At 42.4% G+C, this 21251-nt stretch overlaps 1 protein-coding gene across 2 annotated transcripts in view; it reads right to left on the bottom strand.

Moving 5' to 3' along the window:
- CTNNBL1 (catenin, beta like 1) overlaps positions 1–21251 on the bottom strand; it is a 56324-nt gene that overhangs the window by 23164 nt on the left and 11909 nt on the right. For both annotated transcript variants that reach the window (XM_010569364.1, XM_010569363.1), the window contains exons 4-11: positions 20700–20839; positions 16508–16605; positions 14091–14184; positions 13103–13194; positions 9218–9290; positions 8877–8935; positions 7983–8131; positions 1589–1770 (exon numbers count right to left, since the gene is read on the bottom strand). In XM_010569364.1, the coding sequence (XP_010567666.1) occupies positions 1589–1770; positions 7983–8131; positions 8877–8935; positions 9218–9290; positions 13103–13194; positions 14091–14184; positions 16508–16605; positions 20700–20839 (887 nt within the window). The remainder of the gene's footprint in view (positions 1–1588; positions 1771–7982; positions 8132–8876; positions 8936–9217; positions 9291–13102; positions 13195–14090; positions 14185–16507; positions 16606–20699; positions 20840–21251) is intronic.

The following is a 21251-nucleotide window of genomic DNA, read 5'->3' as shown; positions in this document are numbered from 1 at the left end:
CTTTCTCTCAGTAAGAAGAATTAAACAACCTTATTTTCATACTGCAAATAAAGATTTCAAAACATCCCCTAAATCCATCATCTAAGCGCAACTGCGCTCTCTGCAATTTTATTACATAAACCCCAGAACACAGGACAGCATTTCTTCCTCACCATTATCTATCCAAGACAAGCAACACAATACAAGACAGATAAGGCAGCCAGAATTGGCAGCCTGTGCGTGAATCATTCCTGGCTGGTGCTGGGCTGCAGGTAAGCCCCTTCTCTCCACCCGTGCTAGGAAAGCAGCTGCTGCCATGTGTGCACACACGGCCCATGGCACTGCCAATTCCTGCTTTGACCCACCATCCCGCCTCAGCCCCGCAGCCCCCAAGGCGCAGAGCCCACCTCTGCAGCTATCACAGCCTAAGAGTGCCTTGCCAAGCTGCTACCTCCCTTAACTGAGTGTTACCATCTTTTAATGTTGGTGCTCTAGAACAAGTGTAGTTACTAGCTCACCGTTGGCAGTTTTCAAGAAGAAAACAGCCGCTTGCTGAATTTGGCCCTCCTCTTCCTCACCACCCTGTCCTCAGGAAAGACAAGAACAAGCAGATGCTCACCGAGCTGCCCCCAGCTCTGCAGCTCTTCCAGAGAAAGGGGCTGCTCAGTCCCAGCCAGTGCCTTAGCCCAGTGCCCGACGAGGTCTGCAGGAGGCAGCACCTCCCCGCCTTTGCTTTGGAGAACATCGGGACAGCTGGTTCTACCAGAGTTGCGAAAACAGTACCAAAGCAGGGTATTTGGGTTTAGAGCTCCCATTTTGTTGCTGTTTCCTTCCATTTTCCCTTGGTTTGCTGCAAGCATTAAGGATGGATACTAGGCAAGCCTGAGACCCACTCACACCTCTTCAGCTTTTGACAATACTCACCCTTTATAGAACTGAGATGAGTACTGAACGGACACAAAACCTCAAGCATCATGGGCAGTATTTAAAGTTTCTTCCAAGACATATTCAATTATCAACAAAATGGAAAAGGTAATGTTACCAGAAGCAGGAGGGACTGACCCTGGATTCAGTTCAGCATAAGGTCCTGCAGTAATACTCCACAGCAGATTTCTGTTAAAGCAGAGTTTTCCAGGGGAGAGAGGAAAAAAATAGAAAAAAAAAACAAAAAAACAACTTCAAAAGCATGCAGTTTATTTCTGCAATGCCTGATGTTCATCGAGTCACACTTCAGTGCTCAGAGCCATGAAAACACTGCTTTTGAGGTGACATTTGTAGTTGCCTCGTTACTCTTTTCAAAAGAGTTTTGCATCAAAGAGTCAGAGCTTCAAACAACAGACCCTACAGGAGTAAAATAACTTATTAACAGCACATGAAATGGAATCGCCAGGAACTGCTGATACCAAAACAAGCAGTGCAAGTGTGTCATCAACAGCTAGCCTGCAACAGGGACCCTGGACCTGAAAGCTGCAGGAGCCCTGAAAAGACTGGTGATGTGCTATTCCCTCCTCTTTGCAGGTACTTTTCAGACACTTCTCTCCATTCACCTCCTCCATGGAAGCAAGCCTACCTTCCCATGACAATAAGAAGGATCTGGAAGCAAGCCTACCTTCGTGTTCTTTTTCAGTTGTTCCAACTTTCTTTATCTTTTTGGGTGATTTCATGAAGAGAGGAAAGATGGTCCTCAGACCAAGAATATCAACAAACTTGTGACAGTTGTCTGTGCCCTCCGGTCCAATCATGGCATGGTCCAGTACCTTCAGGGCACTGCTGCGGGAAATCTTCTTCTCTCTGTGAAAACAAAGAGGGAAGTTAAACTTTTCAGGGGCACAAGGAGCTTTGGACCACACTACTTTAAAGAGACAGCATGAATAGGGAAATTAATATGATAAGGGAAGTATGAAGAGCCTGAGCACAAGCTCTAAGCAAGATTTTCTTCAAGAAGCCAAAACATTATATCAACAAATACTCTTTTCAAAACTGTGGCTGAGAATATTCTCTTGGTTATTCTTTTTTAATGTCTTTTATTTCATTTTATAGATTTTATTGCTATGGTTTTATTTTCTTATTTTTTATTTCTTGGCTATTGAAGAAGTTATTTCTTCACCACCTTACAAACACTAGCACAAAACAGCAGGGGAGGCTGGGTTGGGTACACAAGGCGAATACTATCACACCAAAAAGATCAGGATTTGGATCTAGCAATAATTCAATTTAATAATGGAGTAAGTTTAGTAAGTATAGCTTAGCGGTCAGCTATAATGAAGAAAACCCCACCTCCAAAAAATCACGTTTGGAAGGATGCAGATAGATTCTGGGCTATTCTGTTTTAATGTGAGTTCAGAATGCTGATGCTGGTAACTCACACCGATAACACACAGATGGTCTGAAAATGATCTCCAAAAGTCCTGTACCTCTCAAACCAGAAACAGAGGAATTTATAATTCATCCGGGGAAAAATTTAAAATACCTTGTGAAACATGAACTGGAAAAGCGGTCGCTAATACAGCCCATAGAACCAATAGACTAGGTAAATGTCAGCAGGCGCTAACATGAGCTGAAGAACGAGAGCCCCCAGCATGCCCAAAGGCCAGGCCAGCCCAGGAGGACATTCCCCCTGGGGCAGGACGGTCACAAGCCCCACCACCTTCCACTCCAAGTGCATGGCAATCTCCTCTGATTTTCTCTTCTCTAATTTGTTCTCTAACAAATACATAGCTACATGCACATATAAAAATAAATCCCCCCAGAAACAAGCTGTGCTCTTCCCCTGAGAAGATGAGAGAACAGTTTTCCTCAAACACACACTAGCTGCTCCACACTACCATACGGCGCTCAGGTATCATTGTGGACCTGGAATAAGGATCTATAAAGAGCAAACCACTGACGCAGTTCAGCCCCCTCCTCTTTCCCCCCCTGGAGGCAGCAGCACCCACGCTGTCCTTGCACACACCTGCCAAACCCAGCAGTGCGGGAGCAGCCTGCCCACCTGCAAACAGCACACGCTGAGCCACCCGGACCTCACATCCATTAGCAGGGTCTTCTTGCCCAGGGCTTCTTGAAGCCCAAGCTCCAGAGAGCCACGGAAAACACCTTCCCTTCACAGATCGAACTTCGTGAACCCCTAACAACATGCAAACTAAAAAAACGTATATTAACACACTAGCCTAAAAGAAAGTTACTTTGCCCAGTGCAGCCGCGGGTGCTTCCGATGGGCACGAAGCAGTTGTTGAAAGCACCATGTGCAGCTGGGATCTGGTACAGCAATGAGTTCTACCCATGAGCGAAGAGCAGTGCAGGAAGGTGGCTCAACAACCCCACCTCCCCTCTACAGGGAGCTAAAAATAAAGTACTACTTAGGCCAGACAATATAAGAAATGTTTTCAGGGGAAGTAATTGCATATTGATCAGCATTTAGGAAGGTTGCACAGAGCTGATCTCTGGAATATTCATTGGGTTTAAGTTCAGGCTCTTAGAGATCAATAGCTGCTTGACTGGACTGTCTAGAGTTGATTTTATTTGAAATATTTATTCTGCCGGAGGGCAAGCAGTTTATCTTAGTCTCATCTGTGCTTATTGAGGTCACTTTTAGCTGAACACTAATTCAAAGACAAGCATACATGAGTATCACCAAATAGGGAGTGACCTCAGTCTTCACAGGGAACTCTGAATTACAACTTTATTTGCTAACCATTGTTTTCCTCCTTTTAATACCTTTACATCTGAGAGAACTCTTTTGGTACATTTATTATTTCAAAAAGAAGAGGTGCCAACATTATTTGGACTTTTCACATTAGCATAAACCCAATCTCTCACCTTCCAAAATACTAGCAAAAGCAGAATACCAGATTTCCTGGAAAAGTGCTGCATAAAATGGTTCCATTTAATTAACCAGAAGATTTAGTAAAGAGACAATCTAAGTTTCCATGGGGTCATTAGGAACAGCAGGACAAGAAATCATAAAAGGATTTTAATAATCATAAAAAAATATACCCTGAAATAGCTATAGTCAAGCTTTGGGGAGCTGTACAGAGTTGTCCATTTTCACCTTGTTTTTGCTGTACAGGAGCAAACGTTTTTTTCAGGGTCAAGAAAAGCCACTGAATAGCTGCAGAATAGAAGATCGCGTTGCCCAAGTGATGCACCTTTCTGTAAGCTCACTTTGCTGCATTTGTCTATGTGCATACACCCGCACCTTCAGTTAATAACTGGGAAAGCCACACGTCATTTTTCCTATGCAACAGAGAATCTTCTTGACACATCCCCTGGGAACCAAGTGGCTGCATCTCCTCCAAACCTTAACACAATTTTACAGCAAAAGCAATAAGCTTCCTGTCAGTGTGCGCAAGGGAACTGACATTACAAGCCTGTTTTTCTCTCTTTTGGCTTTGTAAGGTAAACTGCATTTAGGTTACCAAGGCAAGGCAGAGGGACTGTGTACTAAAAAGTGCTTCCTGACCTAAAAAAAAAAAATAATTGAATTTAATTCTATGTGACATTTATAAACTTTTCACTCATGGCTACCACCTTGATAAACCATCTTATTTTTGATAAAGATACTCCATAAAATAAACGAGCCTCCATTGTTGCACAGATGCAAATGAAATAATTATATATATATCCGTGCTGTCGTCCTATTTCAAAACTTCCTACTTCATTTCTGCTGTCACAGGCTCCGTCCTTCTCAACCTGGTCTTCTCCCAGACCCCTCTGCTCACCTCCCACATACCCGCTCAGTGAAGCTCCACTCCCAGTGGCCAACTGCAAGTCCCCCTCAACACCGCAAGTCTGAGACCACAACACCAAGTCCAGGACACAGCTCGCTATGGACATGCAGTAAAGCATATCAGCCACATTGTGCTCATTTTCCGGCGTTACCACTGTCTCCCCATAAACTAGTAGAAGTTCACACATTACAACATCATCTTTCGCTGTTGGCCGTACATTTTTAAGGCTCAGCATAACAGAAAGTAGTCCTGTTTTCATTACTGTCTACAGGAATCTCTTGAGCATGTTAAATGCTCAGCTGCAAGATGCTATACTTCTCTGCAGGTCTGTGTGCATAACCATTATTAACAGAACAACTTGGCTAGATGTATTGGGTAGCACTAGATACAGAATGCTATGTTCTCTAAGACAGTAATGGAGATTCAACCCTGATATCTTTATTCTCACACAGCTTATCTATCTCACATCATGTCAATAAACTTTCAACTTTGCTTATTTGTCCTTTGATCTGCACAGACTATGGTACATGGTACAATGATTAACCGCCTTCAAAGTAAAACCAAAAAATAACAGATCTCTCCCCCCAGTCTTCAGAGGACACCGACAGGAGAGAAAAATATTCTGCCTTGTTTGTGGGCAAGGTGGTCAATCACAACTGAATGGCATTTCTATTCTTTGTTGTTTATCATGAAGGTACCAAGAAGATACAGAAGTGTAATACTCCTGTGCAGCTCTCTAGATCACAACTATCAAGATTTACCCCCTATTTACAATGCTAGCCTGCAGTTACGAAAGCAGTACTGTCCAAGAAAAACTGAGCACCTGTAAGAGATTTTAAGCATACACCAAGAGAACTCCCAATGATAACAGAGGTTAGCAGAATTAATAGTCATTTAATATCTTCTGGATATTAAAATATGTAAAAAACCCACAAGCAAACAAACACCAAAACCTTGCAGCATCAGTTCTCAGACACTTTGCCTTGTTTGGTGGTTTGAAAGCTACAGAAATGTGCTCTATTTTCCTCACCAAAGTGCTAAGTGCAGCAGAGCTTTCTACCTTCCATCACATCATGACCTGCAAAGGCAAGTACTCCCCCATGGCAGCAGCTGAGCATGCCCAAAACTTCTCCTCCTAATGTAGCCACCTTCTCCCAGCATCCATTCCCTAATTTTCATCACCACAAACCAGTGTTTTTACCTTAATCATCTCCTATGCTCTCCATAGAGCACTTGACTCTAATGTCATTCATTCTCTTACCACTTACGACTGACAAAGCCCCAAAACTTAGAACCCAGAAAGTTGGGTTCATCATTCAAGAGATGCCAAGAGATAGCAGAGCTTAGCACAACATTCCTGCAGTTCTGAAGATCCAAGTTAACTACTTAAATAACACCTATACAGTCACGTCTGTGTCACGCCTACCAGAAGCAAGCTTATAACACTGATAAGGAAATAACACACCTTCCAAAAGTAAAAGCTTCAGGACAGCATTGCGGCTCGGACCCAGCCAGCCAGTCTGAAGTATGGAAGTAGCTTTAAGCATGTGCTGAGTATTACTGATTTCACATACTTTAGGTTACATGCATGATTAACTGTGTCAGAATTCTGACATTTCATTCATTAGGAGTATTAAGACAAAAAAAGAAAATTGTGTGTAGGAGTGAACTGACATATCAACAACATGGATGGTGTGAAATACTAAGAAAAGCAGTTGGCAGCTCTTCAAAAGAGGAAAAACATGAATCAGCAATAAAAGTACCAGCTTAACGTTTTCAACTCTAGTCTGAAGACATCATTAGAAGCAAGAAGTTTACTCTCTCTGTACAACTAGGTGCTGCTCCCTCTAAATGAGATTTACAGTGTAGGACAATTCAGGGCCAGAAGGGAGCTAGTTTGGGGATAAGACTCAGCTCAAACAGCCAGGTAAGAACTTCAACTTTTCTACTTATCTGAACTAGACTAGAAGAGTTTAAAGAAAAATAAAATAATCAACTGTCAGTATAGTCCATGCTTACAGACAGCAGTGATATTAGCTTCTTGAAAATATTCTGTGAATTGTTACTTTTTTCCCATTGTCACTTTACCAATCCCATTCAGACTGTAGAATAAGTTAGGTTCCTCAGCATCAAAAGATTGAGGTCTTGGAAACTCCTTCCATTAGACATAGTTGCTGCTGGCAGTTAAGTCATGTTTTGTCCCTCCTAACTCCTTCACAACTACTGGGGAGTGAGGGGGTGGGGGGGAAATGCACCCAGGGGAAATTTTCCTGTCATAGTTTTCCAGCTGGGATCCTGGTAGAGAGCGTGGTAAACAGTAGAGTCCAAAAATGGGGAAAAAGCTATTAAAAATCCAGACACTGAGTCCCACCCACACGGCACAAGAACTCCAAGTAATTAGTTCTGCAAGGCTAGCTTAGCAGCTTAGTACTCAAGGCAGAGGGAGGCTTCCCTCTTGTTCTTAGTTTTGGAGCTTTTCTTTAATTAGCCTCAAGAAAACCCAGTGTTCCTATTTGAATAATCCATGTTTGGTTATTTATTCAGTTCCCTGCTGCTGCACATTACCCAGCCATGCGCTGCAGGAATACATCATTTCTTGTTGGTGTTTGCTAACCAGCCACCGCACGCAGCCTAGCACACCAGGGAAAGCCAGACAGAGCCCCGCTGCGCCCAGTCCTGAGGTCTGGAGGAAGCCAGTCAGCGCGGATGACACAATTCAGTACTAGGCTAGGAAGTAAAAGTGAAGAGAGCAGAGAAGCCCTGGAGATTCACAGTGTGACAAAACACGTCACAAGAAGAAACGCATACTTGAGCCCATTTCATAAAAGCAATTTTTGTATCAACATCCACAAAAATTCACCAGCTCAGAGGATAACACAACACAGTGAAGCTTGAACTGGGGAACAAAAGGAAAAACGTTTTCCCTAGAGACATCCAAAGGTTGTCTCTTGCTCTCATAAGGGTCTTTTAAATCCTTAGAGGATTAGTGGCCTGACCTACAGCATTCTTTCATCTGGGTGTCTGCCACACAGATCTGCACTGTTACTTTCCAGCAGCTATTGTAGTAACCCTAGTTCTTAGCAAACAAAGCTAAAGACAAAGAGTGGAGCTTATATGTCTGAGAAGGTCCAACTTAGATGCTGGCAAAAAAAGAAAGAGAAGACAGGCAAATATGCTAACACAGAAATTTTATAAACAGAAAAACAGAAATATCTAGCCAGAATGTGTGTTGGTACGTCAAAAGCAGGCAAGAAAATCACAAAGTTATCTGGGTACCTAAGCATCAGATTCATCAGCTGTAGACCCTCGCCTTTCAGGAAGCGATCGCGATTGGAACTGAGCATTAAGCAGGAGCAAAGGGAGTCAAACAGGTTCTCCATCATTTCCTGTTCTTCTGCTGTACTGGGGTTGTGTCGTTTAAACACCTGCATGACAAAGAAAGCAAAATTACCCAAAAATGGAGGGCCCAATTTGGTCCACACTGTTAGAAAGTGTACATGAACATTTTACATCACAAGCCTTCAGCATCTGATATGCATAAGCCAGCAATCCCACACATCACTGATACATTCTCTCTTGTAACTCTGCTGCCTTTTGTACTGCCCTGACTGTATACCAACAAATGTGCAGCAGTCTAATGCATAACTTAAAAGACGATACAGAGCCTCCAAAGGGAAAGGCAAATTCACCGACTGCACAATTCACAAAAGTATGTGGATAAGCTTGTTACCAGAGAAATCCTAGGCACAATGCGTAACTGAGGGTGCTGCAGACAGTACTACCTCAAGAAATATAAGTGAGCTATGAACACATTACCTTCAACTAGCTCAAATGTAGGCAGAATGCAGCCCAGTTCTTGGAGTGGAGAATGCTGAAGATGGCCAAATTCCAACCCTGCCTATCTCCAGCTTGCCATGCAATAACAGAATAATGTAATTTCTGTGTACCTCAATCTTAACATCTTTAAAACAGGTATTAACCTCAGTTACCATGTATGATACACTTGTGTGGAAGTTATTCAGGGACTATGTCACCACTAAATAAAAAGCGCTGCTATGCTTCAGTATTTACAGATTGCTAAGACAGTGCTACACCCAGAATCTGTTCCACCTCCTCACACCCAGCCTGCAAGTCTCCTGACGGTAGAGAGGGCGTATGTGAATTACTCACAGATAACTGCTGAAGCAGCACATCGATCCCATCCAGCTCCCCAAGCAATTCTCTGTTGTCTAGACGGAGGTGGGGGAAGGGGGAAAAGAGAGAGAAAAATGAAGCTAACTGTCAGATTTTACAGCCATCTAACACTGATACATCAGCGAACAAAATCAATACGGCTTGACAGAGTACAAAAGCTGCAGAGAAAGGGAGGGTGCATGCATATGTGAGAGAGCACACGCACGGGGAGAGAGAGCAAAAGCAAAGGGAAGCCGAACACCGAAGAGTGCTGTTGTGATCTGAAAGAAGCCTGGATCCTACCCTAACAGAATATCGACACCAGAGGCATGTCTCACCATCGTTATTCTGGAGCAAAATAGCCAGCACCTCACTGCAGTACAGCTTGTTGGCATCAAAAGGCATCTTAGCCTGTTGGTGAAGACGGAACAAGAGACCCATCAGGGCACAGCGCTCTGCCTTTCATTGATATGAAGAACACATTAATCAAATCACTGAACGTATAAGCAACACTTAAAACAAAATACAACAGCAGTAATTACACAGTATGCCTCAGTGACAAAATAGTAGTAATTCTCTCTGATTCAGGGGTGACAGGGTGTGTGTGCGTGCTCATGCACACATGTGTAGAAACTCAGCTCTGATGCTTCACACTGTCCTACAAAAGTAGGTTTGACCAAGTTGGCTCAAAACCCCTGAGAACAGTCTCCAGTTGTTTGCAACACGGAATCGCTTTCCTGTGATAAGTTCTCCATATTACATCAGTGCATGGGGCTTATCCCTATTCTGAAAGTCTGCACCTGTCACCAAAAACAGAATTTCAGAGAATACATCACAGTAACATTAAATAGTAGCTGCCACAGTTTTGTATTAGGATCACAAAGTCACAATCAGAAGAACATGAGATGGGTTTAGCCCACACAGTCATGTAACTTTCATTTCACACATTCACTCCATACACAAGTATGTTAAAAAAACCAAACCAACAAAAACATAACAAAACCAAAACACTGAATTTGAAGAAAAAAAATATATCCCTGAAGTGGGATTCTGAACTGGATCCAATATTTTTGCCTGCTGCCAAAGCTGCTTCATCTACAGAACCACACTAAACATCAACCGATCAGATAATATGCAAACTGGTTTACTGAAGGAATTCATAAAATAAACAAAACCATTTAAAAAATCATCAGTTACCAGCTATTTGTATTTCACTGTTTGAGAGGGGGAAAAAAAAAGGCAAGCAATAAGAACTAGGCTTAAAACATACCATTTGTCACCCACAATTTTTTCCCCAAATGCATGACTACCTGCAGCTTGAGTGAGTGAACCTGCCTGTGCAAGGCTACGCGTGGGCCAATTATCCTGACCTGCTACCTAAGAAAAGGTCACAATACACAAGCACCATGCAACACTGTCCTGGTTTCAGCTGGGATAGAGTTAATTGTCTTCCTAGTAGTTGGTACGGTGCTATGTTTTGAGTTCAGTATGAGAAGAATGATGATAACACTGATGTTTTCAGTTGTTGCTACGTAATGTTTAGTCTAAAATCGAGGATTTTTCAGCTTCTCATGCCCAGCCAGCAAGAAAGCTGGAGGGGCACAAGAAGTTGGCACAGGACACAGCCAGGACAGCTGACCCAAAGTGGCCAACAGGGTATTCCATACCATGTGACGTCATGCCCAGTATAGAAACTGGGGGGAGTGGGGGCGGGGGAATCGCCACTTGGGGACTAACTGGGTGTCTATCGGCGGGTGGTGAGCAATTGCACTGTGCATCATTTGTACATTCCAATCCTTTTATTATTACTGTTGTCATTTTATTAGTGTTATCATTATCATTATTAGTTTCTTCTTTCCTGCTCTATTAAACCGTTCTTATCTTAACCCACGAGTTCTACTTCTTTTCCCGATTTTCTCCCCCATCCCACTGAGCGGGGGGGATGCAAGTGAGCAGCTGCGTGGTGCTTAGTTGCTGGCTGGGGTTTAACCACGACAAACACAAAAACACCAAAAGCAGGAAGATCCCAAACGCCACAAAGTATTGACTTTTATATAAAGCTCTTCATTCCAAACCACTCTGTAGATGACAGTGTTTATAGGAACCATGTAACACTTCCAAGCAGTCAGTGGCAGGAGAAGGGGAAGGTGGCAGGCACTTGGTGCTGTACAGCTCTGCTGGCTCCTATCATGCTGCAAACCAACTGCTGTCCTACTGCAAGCATTAGGAAACAACGCTCCGTTCTCTCAAGGCTGCACACAACATCATCGAACCCTGCTTATGTTGGGAGAAGTGAGCTATTAAGCTCTTTGTCTGAGCTTTCCAAGGCTATTCTGACAGTCAGAATACAATTATGCAACCTGAAATGTAGTCAGAAAACAGAAATTCACACTCTCTGCTGAGCGCCAGATGTCCTAACCGACGCCTGGACAGAACCCTGATTTTAAAACTCATCCCATAGATATTCTTCAGCAGCACAACGCTCTACCCAGATGCTGAGATCCTGGTTTAATCCTAACCCCATCTGTCATGGCGAGAGATTCAAGACCAAGCGCTGCCAGTAGCAAAGGCGCCTGGGCGAGGGTTTCATTAGCGTGCGGCTCCCCACGACACCGTGTAAGCAAGAAAAAGCACTGCCTGATCACACATCCCCAAACCCAGACAAAGTTAACACATGCCAGGGCAAAGAAAAGGCACATTCAACACCATGTTTTGAACGCTGTGAACACTCATTTTCTGTGGCACGAAGCAGGGGAATCCAAGTTGTGATTATTTTGCTTTCCCAAGTTTCTAAGTCTTACAGCTGCCAAAGTAATTACGATGCAGGAAGCAATACATACCTGTGTGGAATAAAATTAACTTCACTTTTTGTTTTTAAGTAAAAGGAATGCAATTATGTTACTACCTGTAGTGAGAAATTATAGGTTACTTCTGCTAACAGGCATATGAGGTACACAGAGGGGTATCTGCACACTTATGAAGCTGATAGACTATTTCTGTGACTCAGAGGCCTTCTAACCATATAGACATTTAAGTATGGAAGTGCTAATGCCTTACTAACAGACTTAGGAAAAAGCCAGAACCTGTTTGCTAAATTTCCTTCACTAGCTCTGTAAGAAAGCTGAACTATCTGTTCCTTTCCTACAGTATTTTCCAGGAAATGTTTAGGCATCTTTTCACACAAGACGGAGTTAAACTGTGTAACTCACTGCCACAGGATGCTAAGTGTATCAATAAGTAATTTAGAATTCAAAAGGCAATTAGATGAATTCAAAGAAAAAGCCACCACCAGCCGCAGTTAAACAAAGACACCACTTGAAACTCAGATAAGTATTAGAAATGTAGGAAGCAAAGGTATAAAATGGTCTTTATTAGTTTCCCTGCCCACTGGTCAGCTTTTATATTCCTACAGGTCTCAGCCATGGACCAGAAATCCACAGGAATCATACGAACAGAAAAAAGACACCTTCTACTGTAAGACATTTACACTATAAAGACAAGACAGAAGTATGTCCATTTAAACTAAAATTGCAGAGGATACAAACCCTGAATTCTAACTTTTTGTCCTTAACTTGGCTTCTCCAACACACACTCGCACGCAAGCAAAACTAGCTTGTTTTAAGTTCATACTAACTGATATACAGAAGGAAGGCAGGCACTGGCAGACCTCTAGCACTACTGATGCTTGAGCTAGGAACTCAGTGGTATTGCAGCTGCTGGGGCCAACCACATTAGTGGTTGGACCCTGAGTGCTGTTTTGTAGTGCTGCAAAAGGTCCAACTCTGCAGGAAAGACCATAGTTCTCACGGCAGGATCAGGGACACGTTACCAAAAAGAACTTCCACAGAAACAAATAAAACCCAAAGACATTCAAGAAGACTCAACATTACACATACTCTTCCAGGCAAACACTATGAAAATTGGAGTACTTACAGACTTATATCACATTGTGTAGACCTTCTTACACATAAAGCCAACTCCTTCAATTTTGCTAATAAATTAAGAGGGACATAATTCCCAGTTTGAGGCAAGTTTTGAGTTCACTGTATTCACAAATGTTAGAACTTAACACAAATATAACCTATACAAACGGAAAGAGCCAATAATAAATAGCCTTGGGCCTTTAATATTGTGCCAAACACCGTCTGAAGCACATCATCTTCCAGACCAGTGGTCTGCCAGTTTTTATTGTGATAACTCCCAAATGACTCCCAAATGCTCACCTTCAGCCTCTTGAGCAACCATTGCATGAGGCCCTGCTGCGCAGCCTCTGTGCACATCTCTGGTCGGAACTCTGCCATGTTCTCAACGATTGCTAAGAAGAAGGACACAGAAAAAAGACATTTTTCCCCACCTGCAGTTCAGCTCAAGCCTGCATCAACACTGCTTTGCCAGGTCCTTCCTAGGGCTGCACCATTCGTCTCAAAGTTACATCTTATTTGCAAAACTACCTTTTTTTTTTTTTTGAATGAGACTTAAGCTCAGGTGTATGATACTCTCTCAGTTTTCACATTGCTCACACAGTCCATCCTCAGTGTAACACCAGCTCCTGCTGGAAGAAGCCTAAGAGATTTCCCTTTACTCCAGCAGTAATTCTCACTGCACAAAACTCAACTAACAGCAGCAGCAGTAAAAATTCCAAAACTCACGTTTCTAGCCTCTCTTCCTTCTTCCAGTCCTCGGGAGATCATAATCCCGAATGACTGAAAGGAGTGGATGATGGTCTAAATGCTAACAACAGCAACACACTGCAAAGCAGTTACTGCGCCGTGCAAAGACTGGGCAACAGAGAGGTAATGATGTACTTATATGAAATGCAAATGTTTTACTACCTTAAAGTTAAATATATTGCCGAGACATAAACAGCTCTCATAACAGAGTACGTAGAGCTCACAGATAAGTACACAGTAAATACACAGGCAGTGGAGCATTCCTGGTGTGGTGCAGTTTCATCCATATATCAGCACCTCCCTACGTAACTGCTTTGGGAAGAGGCACCTTACCAGCAGTCATGCAACAAACACTGGCTAAAGGGACTAGGATTTACCATGAGTTAAAGTTGTGCTTGAATAAAAGCTGCACTAGGTCCTCTACCGTAGTGTTGGCAGTTCAAGGGAAAAGGAGTAGGAAGGAAAGGAAGGGGAGGGATAACCCACCCCCTCTTTGTACAAAATACAGAAAGAAGTGAGAGGCTGTGCAACAGCCACTTACCCAATGTGTTGTGGACACCATCAGCTTCCTCCTTCACACTTTCATCCAGGCGCTCTAAATTCTGGACCAACAAGGCCACGACCTGGCCCTCCACCTAAATCACCAGGGTCATGGGAAAGATAAAAAGATAAGAAAGAAGACTGAAAAAAGGAAGATGAAGGAGAAAGAATGGGGTGTTAATAAATAATAAAAATCAATAAGCCCTACTGAAACATCCTGCCAGACATGATCAGAAGAAAATTAATAATCTTGCTCTAAAATCTCAGAGGAAGCAAAGGAATCACCAAGTAAATCTGCCACTATGTTTGTCCTAATTAATTAAACAACTTTTTTGTTTCAGATTAAACAAACATCTGGAGGAAAATATGCACCTTGTCACAGTCTTATTTCCTGAACCAGCCTGACTGATTTATAATCCCCCAGAACTCTGAAGTGCGAGGCACCACAAACCACCACGGATGGGCTAGCTGTCAGCTCTGCAAGCAGCTTCTCTTTCAACTGTTTGCTGCTGGTCTGCCTGCATTTCCATTATATCTTCCACCTTAATAGCTACAAAAAGCTGAGGGAACAATGCTCACACACACAGATTCAAATCCAAAAGCCAAGTGATCACTAGTTGAAGCCTTGCATTTAAATCCTAGCAAGATGAATGTACCAAGCTGATTTCAGCAAGCTAATGAAACACAGACAAATCAACAGCAGTAGCAGGAACCCACATCTGCAGGTGGAGCCTCCTAATCAAAAAGCTAACATAAGAAGTATGCTTTTAAAGCTGCAATTGGACAGAGTCCAGCTTGACTTTGGCTAACTTTCCATTGCGGACATGAGCTTGGAAAAGTTAAACAAAATAACATTTCCAATTCAAACACTGCTAAGTAGCTTTGGGCCCAGTGAACACAAGGAAAAAATACAAGTATCAGCTGATGTGGAAGGTAGTGCAATGATCTTCACAGATGCCCCACATTACACCTACTTTCTTCAAAAAAAAAAAAAAGTAATCTAAAAAGCAGATATCTAAAGATATCTCCCAAGATATGCCTGACCTGTTTCTTTCAAAGAGGACAATAAAACCTCTAAAACTTGGCTATTATCAGTGGGCTGGTGACAAGGAAAACAGAGAAAGAACTTCGCTTGATTTACTACCTCTCCACACATTTTATAGAAAACACCTTCTCTAGCAGTTCCTCTCTACCATTTCATTCATCCAGCAATCTTTCCACGAAGGCAGAGTAATTAAGAACAGCCCAGATGCCATCTGGAGGAACTCGGCTCCGGGCCACTGTCATTAACCTTTGGAAGGTAACATTATAGTGACTGGACAAGAAGGATTGTAGGAGAAAACAGAGCGGCCAAACAAAGCAAACAAAAGAAAACCCGTAATTCCCTGTCTTCCAATTTCAACATAATAGTTATGTAACAAGACACAGCCACAGTGATTCACAAACACCGCAATTCACTAGCAGAAGCTACACAAAGGTAGGACAGATGTGTAAATCTCAAGTTTTGCTGGGCATCACTTCTCTAGAAGGCTTCTGCTCAGTTTGGCATCCTTCTCCCGCAGCCAAGGGGCAAGAGGCATCCAGCGCAAACACCATGAAAAGGGGAAGTCCACCACCACAGAGGCCAAGAGGCACTCAAGACTTAACCAGGCAGGGAGCACTTAAGACTGAGCAATGCATCTTCTACTGCACGTAGATCGTTTTCTGGGGTTCTTTAATCTCTACGCCAAAAAGGATCATTACCTCTAAACCCTCCTCCACCCTTAAAATGCATTAGCTCTGTTACACGAAAACTTTCACGCTTTTACTTCTTGTTAAGAAAAATGCATACCCTCGCTATAACAATAGATGTCCCGGTTCAAGCACAGATTTTTTGGGAGAGTTATTAGGCAGAATACCAGTCTCAGGTGCAAGAGGTTAGACTGCAAGAGCACAATGGCCTCGCTGTCCTTCAGATAACAATCTGATCCCTGCCACAAACTTCAATTTTTCATGGGTGAACAGAAGTCACCTTTTTCCGGAACAAGGAAGAAAAATGCAAATCGAGCTCCAATTTTCAATAGGACACTGTCCAAACCACAAATATTACTTCATTCTCCCTCCCTGCAAGAAAAAATCTCCCAGCCTATGCAAATTTTGCAATATGAGCATGTTCCTTCCAAAAAAGAAGTGGTAGACAAGGTGCAAGAAGAACCTACTCCCCAGTCTCTGGCATCCCATCAAACACACCCATCGTGGTCCTCAGTACAGCATTTCAGTTACAAGAGAGCAGGCTCCTCAGCTGGCTAACTTCATCATGGTTTTGGCAACATGGATAACCACAGATGCAGAAAGTGTGGCAGTTCAGAGTATTTGCTGCTGTGCTGCATAAGGCAGATGTTGTTCAGGCATTGAAATAATCTGGAGTTTACTACTTACTAGAGCGTCTATGAGGACTTCAGCTCCTTCTTCACTCTCATGGAGAGTATCTATATCAGTCAGTTCTTGAAGCAAGTCTACCACAGCTATGGAAACATGTGCTAGGTGTTAAGGACAACCAAAACAGAGGCAGACACATTTAATAAGAAAAGTAGATTGTTCTTAGGCCAGCGTGCTCATGACACAATCCAAAACAACTGGAAATACATTACAGCAGTGGGGCACAGGAACACCAGAACCAAGACCACAGAGACTACTTCAGCAATGGGTCCTCATAAGCACCAAAATCAGGGAATCCTAACGATTAGGAATGATAAAAAAAAAAGTGATTGTGCGCTCACTGTATCAGGCAATTTTACTGTTTCTTGATGATACTTATTTTTTTATTTTTTCAAATCAAAACTGCTAGAGTTGGTATAACTAGGCACCATCTTGCATTGTTAAGATTGAATATAAGCAAAGAGAAATGAGTTACAATAATCTGATTTGGGTATTCTGCTCTCAGTGATACCCCTGCTAGCCTGATACGGCACACACCTAACAAGGCCACTGCAGGAAGCAGGAGTGATCACCCCCTTCTGCCTGGCCCAATTAGGACAGCATGCTCCTCTAACTGCGGACCTCGCAGGAACAGCATAGCTTCTGCCAGCCCAATTTTCACTCATTAACTCTGGGCTGCATAACACACAGTTCCCCTGACTGCTACACAGCTCTCTTGTACGACGAGACGTATTCCACCTCATTAGACCCACTTTCCTATTCTCTCAGACACGCTGATCAATCTTGCCCAAGTCCCACTGGGGTAGAACAGGATATGCAGTTTTCTGCATGTCCTATATAACAACTTTGTGATGAATCACTTTAAAATGCACAGGCTAACAATCCAGCCTCCCAGTTCTCCTATTTGTGCATTTGCTCAGACACATAAGCAGCAGCAGGAAAAGTATTTTCATCTGTCTTTTTTTAGCAAGGTTTCGGTCCTGATTTACCTAGTCTCAGGAAAGACTGAGAGCTGCCTGTCCCAGTCCCAAGTCAACCTATGTCTAGGCGCTGCAGAAGATGTGTATCAGTAAGACTACTACTTTCTTTATGCTCTACAGCACTCCTTAACCAAGCCAAAACTATCTGTACATTTTCTTAATGGGTAGATGCCACTTCCACTTGCAACTGCCATCAAGAACCAAACAGAAGGGTGGTTACTCCTCACTGGGCAGACAGTCACTCATGCTTATACAAAAACATAGTCAAAGGTGCCAGAGTACAATTTTTAAAAGCAAGTTGGAGCACAACTCAATAACCAAGTTAAGAGAAAATAACCTGCCTTACATTTACTCTGCAAGGAATCAACTATTAATTAAAAAAAGCTGGAGGAACAGGCCAAGAGGAACCTCGTGAAGTTCAACAAATGGAACATTCTGCACCTGGGAGGGAAGAAGCCCATGTGCTGGGGCTGACTGGAGAGGTAAGCTCTGCAGAAGAGAATCTGGAAGTTCTGGTGGACAAGTAGAAGACGACTCAGCAGCATTCCACTGCAGTGACGAAGGCTAATCACAGACTGCACTGCATTAGCAAGAGCAAAACCAGCAGGTCAAAAGAAGGAATTCTTACCTGCTGCTTGGCACTTACGAGGCAACATGTAGAATATTTTGTTCAGTTGTGGGCTCTCCCAATAAAAGAGAGACCTTGACATACTGGACTCAGGAGAGTGGAAGACCACTGAGATGGTCAGGGGGCTAGCACATGATGTATGAGGAAAGACTGAGGGAATGGCATTTGATCCACCCATAGAACAGAAGGCTAAGGGAAGAACTAACTGAAGACTACTGCTACCTACTGGGTGCTATAAGCCGGATTTTTCTGAGAGTGCACAGCAAAGAACTCTAGCAGTCAGAGGAGTTCATCCTGCAGGGCATTCCTGTCTAGGAAGCTTCTGTTGAGGCTTCCAGTGAGAGTATCAGTTGTCCTATAAAATTTAGGAGATAGAAAAGCAAAACATCACTTGAAGCTTTCCTGTCTTTCATTAATAAAATCTTGTCAGTGATCATCTTTCATTCACATGTTTTGTGTAAAACTGCATGAATCATTCAGCAGATTATTTGCTCCCCTGGACATTGCTTTTGTCTCCTTGCATTAGTCCCTCAAGACACTACATTTAAATCACATCTGAAGAGCCATTTGTTTAGTTCTCTCCTTGAAGAACTCATTTTTAAAATCTTTTTGCATTTAACAAAAAAACATTAGAAAACTTGAGCTGTATCAATTTAGTTTTATGTCTAGATGCTTCACTTTAATAGTGTTTCTATCCTGTGCATAAGCAGCAGCAGCACAGTGAAGAGGCATTACTACAGCCTGTGTCCTGCTTCCAATGGATCTGAAAACACTTCAGCAGTTTTATAATAAGAAATATACTTTTCCCAAAATTGCAATTCACAGGCCAAATTTCAACCTGTAAACTAACTCACAAGCAAGTTGCAACCCAATTAAAAAGAGTTCACAGGAAAAATACCGGCAAGTCTTTGACAGCAGCAGTGACTGCAGGACACAGCTTTACATGGCTGAAAGGACAAAGCAAGCTGTATTCCTGTGCACTCCAGCTAGGAATTAGGTCTCTATCCCAGTCAAAATCCCCACAGTTTATATTTTTCCTGTGAATGAGAAATTCAGTATAAGCTTTTAATGCCATACACATAGTACACAAAAAGCCGGCGTGTCTGGCAAAAAAAAAGTAATGAAACTATGGTAGCCATGAAACTGGTTATGCATGGTAGGTTCCCATGTTAACAAACATTTACTTGAGAATAATTTCCGTTACAGATCACAGATAAGGAAAACTGTGGTGTTTGCTGTTTTGCAGGGACCAGCATTCACTACATCAAGGTTCAGCTAGATACAAGTCAAAATACCCAAACATGTAAGCAGTGCTTTCTAATATAAACTGGTATGCAATAAAATATTTGCTCTGGTTTTATTTTCTGATCACTGCACCCACTTAGAAAGAATGAATTATGAATTCTTAATACATAGTACTTAAGTGCTAAAAAAGAAAACCAAGATCTGTGCATCAGACCACAACTTTTATCACTAACAGCCCTTTTAACATTGCATATTTCAAAACACCTGAGAAAAGCTGGTAAGTATTATCTACTTCTTTACACATAAAGAAAGGATGTAAAGAATAAATTACTTTCCTAAGGTCATGAATCAATAAAAAGGAAAAAAACAAAAGCCTGCTGTAGTCCCAAGTCTAAGTCCAGTGTCCTTTCCACTGGGCTTCACTGCTCCCTCCATTCACTAAAGTTTGTCAGAACACAGACACATGATCTCTCAAATCATGTCACAATTTTTCAGCTTAACCTACAGTAGAATATTTTACAAGCAATGCAGGCTGAGTTCTACTTTTAAAGACTGCACAATGGTAAGCCAGGCATAGTTCTATTTATCAGCTGAAGGCTAAGCATCAAGGCACCAGGATATTCAAAAAATTACACTGTTTTTGTTCAAAACTACCAAAAATCTTTAACAGTATAGACAGGAAACTCTCTCTGATATGTCCTCAGATCTTCAGAGAAACAAGAAACAGGTGCACGCAAGGATCAGGATCAGTGACACAAGAACTAACTGAGCATGAAAATGTCTCTGGATATTTATGTAACCAGAGGGACTACCCACAACCTCAAGCTCTGAGTACACCAAATTAAAGGTGTGGACACAGGAAGAATTTACCACATTTACGAACTAACATGTAACACTGTGGTGAGCTAGTCCATGGCAAACAGCTGAAAGTGTGACAGCTCAGCTCTCAACAAAAAGGAGTAAATCAGTTTCATTTTTACCAGGGGCTACTCCAGACAATGTTTGCACACAGTTCAAGGCTATATGCTCTGAAGCCCATACCTTAGCTTTCCCTATATTGTTCATCCATTCACACACTAACACAGCCACTAAAACCTAGATGAAAGGGTCATAAAACAAGAAAGGAGAATAACAGCACTGAAAAAATTCAGAATCAATATTACTTGAACAAAGAAGGCTTTCACTTAGAGGGGGGAAAAAAAAAGACGATGTAAATTCAGTGCAGTGGGAAAGAAGAGAAAAACATACACAGGACCCTGTGAAAGCAGGATATAAGAGATGACAGAAAAGTCTGTAGAAAGCCTCTCACATGAGTGCTGCTTTAACAACTGAAGGATATCTGTGTTGTCATGTCCCAGCAGCCCGAGGAGAGACTGCACAGCGTTCAGCTCCACCAGCAGGTGATACAGGTCTGGCATCGTCGCAATCACATGCATTTCCTGAATGATGTCATTTAAATCCAGTTCAGACTCCATGAACCTGAGGCAAGACAAAAATGGTTTATAAAAAGGCAAAAAGTACATCAGTTGTGTTCAATGCACAGCTCTTTCCAAAACAGAGACCACCACCTTCCAGGAGATAGCAGGAAAGACTTGTTACCCCAGCTGCACGTGGTCCTGACATTTCTGATCCTCTGTGGTCCCATCAACATCACTGAGTCCAGAACTCCTAGAGGCAGTCTGTGCCTCATCCTGTCCTGTGCCTGCCCCTTGAAGTTTAATCACGTAGTAGAATAAGCCTTCCTACTACCTAATTTACACAGAGTAAATAAGCAGATTTGTTCCAATTCTGTAAATCAGTTCTAGAACTTAAAAAAAAAATAAATAAAAAAAATCAAGAGGTTGTAGCTACACATGAAAAAAACTTTGTATATAAACTAAATTCTCCAGAG

Source organism: Haliaeetus leucocephalus, unplaced genomic scaffold (assembly GCF_000737465.1).
Source record: "Haliaeetus leucocephalus isolate CR32 unplaced genomic scaffold, Haliaeetus_leucocephalus-4.0 Scaffold273, whole genome shotgun sequence".
Lineage (NCBI taxonomy): Eukaryota > Metazoa > Chordata > Aves > Accipitriformes > Accipitridae > Haliaeetus > Haliaeetus leucocephalus.
This window is presented reverse-complemented; position numbering and strand designations above follow the sequence as displayed.